Below are 7,048 nucleotides of genomic sequence, written 5' to 3' on the forward strand. Positions count from 1 at the left end.
ATTAAGAATATATCATTCTGTACTTTTTTGTAAATCTGTACTCTTGAGGGTCACCAACAGCCGGTACCAAATTTCTCATTCATTCTCCCATTAATGTTAAAGTTTTCAAGTTATATATCTATTTCTGACTTTCTTTCTTTGTTAATTATTAAAAGTTAATTATTTGTGTTGACTTTTTAAATAGTATTATTCTTGTACCCATCCACACAGGTGTGATTTAGCACTGCGCTTAATGAAGATGATGCTGAGTCCGGATCAGAGCGATTCTGACCTTATGTGGACTCAGTCAGACCCGGAAACGGTCCTGAACGTCATTAAAGTGGAGTGTATGCCTGAAGAGTCTCCGCTAGCAGACGGGAAGCAGCGCGCGGTCGCGCCTCCCGCACTGACCCGTGAGGAAAAGCGGCGGAGGAGGCGCGCGACCGCCAAGTACCGACTGGCCCATGCCACGCGCGAGCGCATCCGTGTCGAGGCTTTCAACGTGGCGTTTGCCGAGCTGCGAAAGTTACTCCCTACTCTTCCCCCCGACAAAAAGCTCTCAAAGATAGAGATCCTTCGCTTGGCTATATGTTACATATCTTACTTGAATCACGTCTTGGACGTGTGAACGAACTGGAGAACATTAAACATTAAAATCATTTTAAATCTGTAAGACTATTGTGAGGGCAGGAATAAGATCTAGGCTGTTCATAAGGATGTTGTTATCGTGTACCACCTGTTAGATGTAGACTACAGTGCGAGGTACCCAGAGGTTGAAGATGGGTGAAAGATCTTGTGTGAAAGATATTTGTGTGAAATGGACTACAGATAAATAGCTGTGTATTTTTTTTAATACCCTCAGATGAATTTGGGTTTAGCATCAAGACATTTTCACACAGTTTAGAGCAGTGCTGGAATCATCCTGCTAAAAATAATTATTTTAAAAATGTTATTTATTTTATGTTTGTGCTGTAAACAAACTTGTACATTTTATGTGGTTGTCTTATAAATTTGGATAATTTATTTTAATTTATTGTTTGATAGTGCTCTTACACTAGGCCAATGGCGTTGAATAAATGTACAGTTATTTATATTGTAAAGTTATTGTGTTTAAGGTTTTGTTGTTGCGTTAAGCTTGCACATTTGTTGAGTTAACGCTACGTTAGGTCCTTGATATCAGTGAAGCAAGTGATTACATGGAACTGATATCTACATGGCAACAAGATGCACTTCCTCTTTTTACAAACTGCGTACGGATACAAGATCATTTCTTTCTAGAACTCAGTGTAATCTAGCCTAAGAAGAGTCGCTTTGAGGATTAAGCAACCTACTGTTTAGACAAAATAATTGATTTCGATAATCAATAATGGGCAATACAACAGACTGCAATATTATCTAATACGGCAAGACTATGTAAATTCAAAAAGATGCATTCTCTGCAGCAGGCAAGAGATAAAGCTAATTATTTATTTTCTTTTACAGACAAGCTATTTTCTATATTTTATTTATTTACATTTTCATTGTGGAGCTTAGATTTTATGGTATAAAATGTTTCTTATCTGCTTTTTATCCAAAGATGCCCAATTCAGGGCCTTAAGTGTCATTTTGTATAAAAATGTTGAATTTCATGTCTTGATGGAGAAAAGGATAATTAAAATGAAACAAAATGATCCATTGTGTGTGTACAGTATATATAGATGAAGCAAAGATATCTAGCATAATTTTACCTTGCATTAAAAACATTAGTCAGTGTTTCATGTGATGATATTTATTGAATATTTTAACTTTTGTTTCTGTAATATTTAGAGAACTCCTCAATAGATGGTTGTCAAAATTCTATGCACAGCAAAAATCCTCAGTGTACAGACTTTAAATGTCAATTCAGCCCATATAGCATATATTTTAAAAAAGGATGCATATACTGTATAATATACATTCTTAAAGTTATTCTTTGTCATACTGGTATAGAAAATGTCATTTAGGGTGCTTTGTTATGGTTATGGTACTCAAGGTATGAAAGTTTTAACTAGTTAAACAGGTGAAAGAAAAAATAAAAAATGTTTAAGAAGACTCTTTCTACTATTCAATGATGTTATTGCATTGGAGAGAGAGAGAGAGAGAGAGAGAAAGAGAGAGCATGAAAGTGACCTGTTTAACGTTCAGTATGACTGAAGGCTCTCTTCCATCTATTTGTTATTCTGTCCAACCCTCAGCCCTGAAACACACACATGCAATCTTTCTTGTTTTACATAACACAAAAAGTTTTGATTTAACATGGAAATCAAACTACCACACTAACAAAAATATGCACATAAAGACAGACATTTCACGCTAGAGTTCCTGTGGAGGTGTGTATAGGCCTGTGTGGGGATTGTGCTGTGGCCCAGTGCCCTGCTGTAGCACCATATGCCAGTCAGTCTGTTTAGGCCTCAGCTCATGCAGCATGCAGGTAGCCAATGTTCATGACCCCGCATGCAAACAGGCAATCTGCTCCCTCTGTGAGACTGTTAAAACCTATGCATTGCTAATCTTAACATCCATATGTTCCTCAACATTTTGAGAGTAGGAATCCTACAGTGATATGTTTGTCTTCATCTCAGTTGGACTATGGGAGTGTAAGGCACGTCCAGCCTATATGAAGTAGGACCTCATCCAGATATAGATAGAGTTGCCTCCTCTGTTCTATCACTCCTAAAAATGTGGTTGCTCTGTTGGTACAGAAGTGTTGAATGTGTGTAGACAGCAGCAAACCTGATAACACCTGCCAACACTTTCTGCTGCATCAGACTACTTAAATCTTTTATCAACTTCCTTTTTCGGCATTTCCCAGGGAGCTCCTTTGACCACTTTCTCCCCTTTTTATAGAAAGTAAGAGAGACTACATGGAAATATCGGTATAGAAACAGAAGACCTGCATGACCCATAGGCTAAAGGCAAAATCTGTTTCAGTTTAATCTTTTTTTGATGGAAAATTATGTGGAAAAGTACCAAAATCGATGCAAAAAAAACCCCTAAGAATGTGTCTGTTTTTATTGTGTGTGCCTTTATGACAGCTACACATCTCTACACCATCCATCTGACAGAACATGACAAAATATTCATTACGGTTTGTTTTATTTTTTTTTGGAAAAAAGGTGATTTAATAGATAGTGCTGCTTTTTCACAGTGCTGGGGTCCTGAATTGGTTCCTGAACTCTGGATGGAGTTTCTGTGAATATTTTCATGTCCACATGAGTTTCCGCCAGGTCCTCTGATTATCCCAATGCCCACAAACATGCTGGCAGATGATGGACTGGTAATACTTAATGGTCCTCTGTGTCAATGAGTCACCAGTGCATAGTGCCCTGTGCTGGACTGCCCATTAAGATTGTGTCACCACATCAAGTGTAGTGTTCCCAACACAAGCTCCGAATCCACTACAGTCCAGACCAGGATAAAGCAGTAACTGATGATAAATGGTTAACTGTTGGAGGGAAGGAAGGAAATGCTTTATTGGCTTTACTTTTAGCTTAATGGCCTTACTTTTAAAATCAGCCATTTGAAGAAAGTTTTTGAGAAAATTAATTTTTTGTTTTGTTTTTTAGACAACTGATTAAGCTTCAACCTCATGCTGGTTTCCTGACTAGAATAAAACTGTTACTAAAAAGTGAGTGAATGATTAACATACAGGCAAAATGCAGGCCATCATATTTTGACATATTTGAAGCACGATTGCTTTTTAGGCTGAAATGTACTCATCATTTAGTCATTACACTGTGCCCTTCTTATATTATTTTTATGCAAAGCACACTAGACCAGTTATCTAAAGCCATCCTTTTCTACAGTGTGTCTGAGTGATGCTGGAAGAAGTGTCATTCACGCTGAAAATTGACTTAAATTGTAATCAAGTCACTGGTTTTCAGCACTATCCATTGTCTTCCCATCCCATCCCATCCTATCCTATCTCATGCTGTTTATACTATGTAAATGTGCTTTGAACCAAATTTCCTGGACATCATCCTATATCAGTGAACGGGCTGTATGAAATTGTATATGGTGAGTAAGTAAAGAGGATTGGGACATCATTTCCCCCCCTCAATCGTCCCGCGGTGAAATGTGATTATGCAGTAATGAGCTGTCATCAGGGCTGTAATAGAGTGGGCAATGAGTCAAGAGCTATTGAAGAGGCGCGTTTAAAGCACGTTAAATGGCGCCATCTGCTGGTTAATACGAGGAACTGGCGTTAGTGGGTTTCATTGGCTTTTGCTCCTAGCAAATGAAGTAATAACAAAATAAAAACCAAATGCCGTCTGGAAACTGTGAGAGATTAAACAAAATGTTTATATGAATATTTAGAAATATCTAAATGAAAAACGAATGAGAATTGATTGTGATTAATTACCATAAATGCTAGGCTGGTGTTTCTGGTTAAAAAAAAAAAAAAAAAACTTATTCAAGGGCAATAAAAACTGAAAAAAAATGTGAGTACTTTGGTTAAATATGATTTGTGTGTGTGTGTGTGTGTTTTCTATTAACTCTGACCTACCATGAGTCAGAGCTTGTCAGTAAAAGGAAAAGCAAAATGACAATTTTAAAATAATATACAACAGTCTTCAGAATTTGTAAAGAGACTGAATCAACACTTCTGTAATCCAGACCCAACAAGAATTCTCTTAAAAAAAGGCCTCTCACATAACACACAGAGACAGCTGGAATAAGAAGCACAAAATCTGGTTGTCAGACTGATCTGCCTCATGATTTATGATTAGTTTTGTGTAAATTTGTCCCATTTTCCTGTTTTAATTATGAAACGGTCGAAGGATTTCTCCACAGCTCCAGGATTTACTGACTTAATAGATGTTGTCAGGAACTACTGGGACAATTCCCTGCCAGACCACCAGAGGGGGTGCTGGCAGGTGTATTGCTACAGCTTGGTTAATGTCATGCAGTTATGTCATGTGTGTTGTCACAAGTTTCCCTTTATTCCTAATGCGTTACCCCATTTATACCTGCTCATTTGTATGTCTTTGTCAAGTTATTGTTTATTGTCACATTGGGTTTTTAGGCTCTTTGTTATTTTCATCCATGTTGTCTCTGTTGTTTCAGTGTCGTCTTCATGTCTTCAGGTACTCGTGTTTTGTTTATTTCGGGCCATGTCCAAGTTATGTTGTGTTTATTGTTGTTTTATGTTAATGTTTATCCTGACTGTTTTAAAAAGACTGTTTTATCCTGCATTGGTTCTGATTGGAGGCGTCTTTCTGAAATTGAGCTTATTCCCTGGATTAGCTCTGGATCCACCACTGAAGGTAAATGAAATGATTGAACGACTACATTTGTGGAAGTAATTGATCAATGCAATGCTAGTACTTTTAAGGTTGGCCATTTGGATTACTGTTATGAAGCCATTTTACAGGACCAGGCACACCAGGCAATACACTGTATTCACCTGCAGACCACACAGAGTCCTATACATTAATAAACCAAATGGGAAATTCTAAAACTGACTGGAGGAGAGGTCCACTATGTCATTATATTAATTGCAGTTATACTTCTATATTGTTAGGCGTTTAATGTTCACACTCTGAACTCTTTACTTCCAAATAACATTCTTTCAGTTATTTTAAAGATTAATTTTACCTGTATCTAATAAATTTTACAAACATAGTAAAATACATATTATTTTATACATATTACAGATATGATCTATTCTAAATAGTTATAAATAATACACTGTTTAGTATTGAAAATATCTGGGAAACAAAACTTTGTTGTTTCCCTACATCAAGGTTATACCAAAGTTGAGGCTGCTATTCAATCATTCACACTTGCCTGTTTTTTCTGCATTTGATTATTTATTTATTTTAATCATAAAGGTTAGGATCAGGGCAAGGTTAGGATCAGGTGCACAACGGAGGAGGCGAGATCTGAGGCTTTACCTTCAATGCAAATTGATGTTTAAATAAGTTTTGAGTTTAATGACAAATAATTTATAACTTAAGGGTCACTCAAACACCTGCAACAACCCCTGTTCCTCCCAGTATGACTCAAACCTCAAGCACTGCCTTATTCTCTTTCCCCCATCCACCAGCCCCCTGCCCACCATATCTGGTTGTTCCCTAATGTTTACTTCAATCCTGTGAAAACAATGAATTTTGATTGTGTTCTCATTGTGGTCCTTGTTACTGCTGAATTAGAATTACAGTGGTATACTAAATCAGGCTAAATAACACAGCTACAATGCCTCTGAGTGAAAACTAGTCTTCAAGCAGCAATAAACTAAATTGAACAATGAGGTGGGCAATGAATGAATGATGCATTCAGGGATTTGAGAGGAGTTAAAAGGGATTTTAAATAGTGTTATTTGGGGATTATGATAAATTCAACAAGGAGCAGGAATCACCTTGGATACAGACATGCTCTGATTGTGTACTTTGCCTTGAATGATTATTTTATTCATTATTTATCCTGGTCAGGGTTTTGTTCAATCTGAAGGACAAGGCAGGAATGTACCCAGAATCAGACACCAGTCATAACACACACACACACACGCACACACACACACACACACACACCACCACTCCACTCCAGCAATAGTTGCTACTCCCTTAGAGAGCATCATGCCTACATTTTTTTCTATTTATTCATTCAAGGCATAGAGCAGTCTCACCCTGCCATTAACCAGTTCTCAAACCTAATAAATGTGTGTGTGTGGGGGGGGGGGGGGGGGTAACTATAGCTTTCAGTCTCAGAAATAAAGGTACCAAACTTACGCTTCCTTGTCGCTGGGGTAATACCATCTTTTTTAACTTCTTGAAATGTACCTTTTATTGTTTACATTAAAGCTGTAAATGTACACCAAGTTTGTAAGGTCCTATTATGTACCTTAAATCATTTCACAGGCGTAGTAATTTAGTGTATTCATATTAATGATATGTAGTAAAAGTGCCATCCCAGTGACAAAGCAAAATTTGATCTTTGGAATGTCAGGATAAACAGTCATGCTTGCAAATGACATTGTAACTATGTGCCATCAGCAAGGTGCAGGCTAGACCAGTATTTCTCAACAGCAGATGATCACACACACTTCACA

At 37.3% G+C, this 7,048-nt stretch overlaps 1 protein-coding gene across 1 annotated transcript; it reads left to right on the forward strand.

Annotated features, from left to right (window-relative positions):
• The first annotated feature begins 216 nt into the window (after positions 1 to 216).
• On the forward strand, positions 217 to 1,923 carry nhlh2 (nescient helix loop helix 2). The gene has a single exon (XM_058393196.1). It carries the CDS (start codon positions 233 to 235, stop codon positions 605 to 607), a length of 375 nt encoding a protein of 124 aa, XP_058249179.1. The 5' UTR covers positions 217 to 232; the 3' UTR covers positions 608 to 1,923.
• The last annotated feature ends 5,125 nt before the right edge of the window (positions 1,924 to 7,048 follow it).

The sequence above is a fragment of the Hemibagrus wyckioides genome, linkage group LG06 (assembly GCF_019097595.1).
Source record: "Hemibagrus wyckioides isolate EC202008001 linkage group LG06, SWU_Hwy_1.0, whole genome shotgun sequence".
NCBI lineage: Eukaryota > Metazoa > Chordata > Actinopteri > Siluriformes > Bagridae > Hemibagrus > Hemibagrus wyckioides.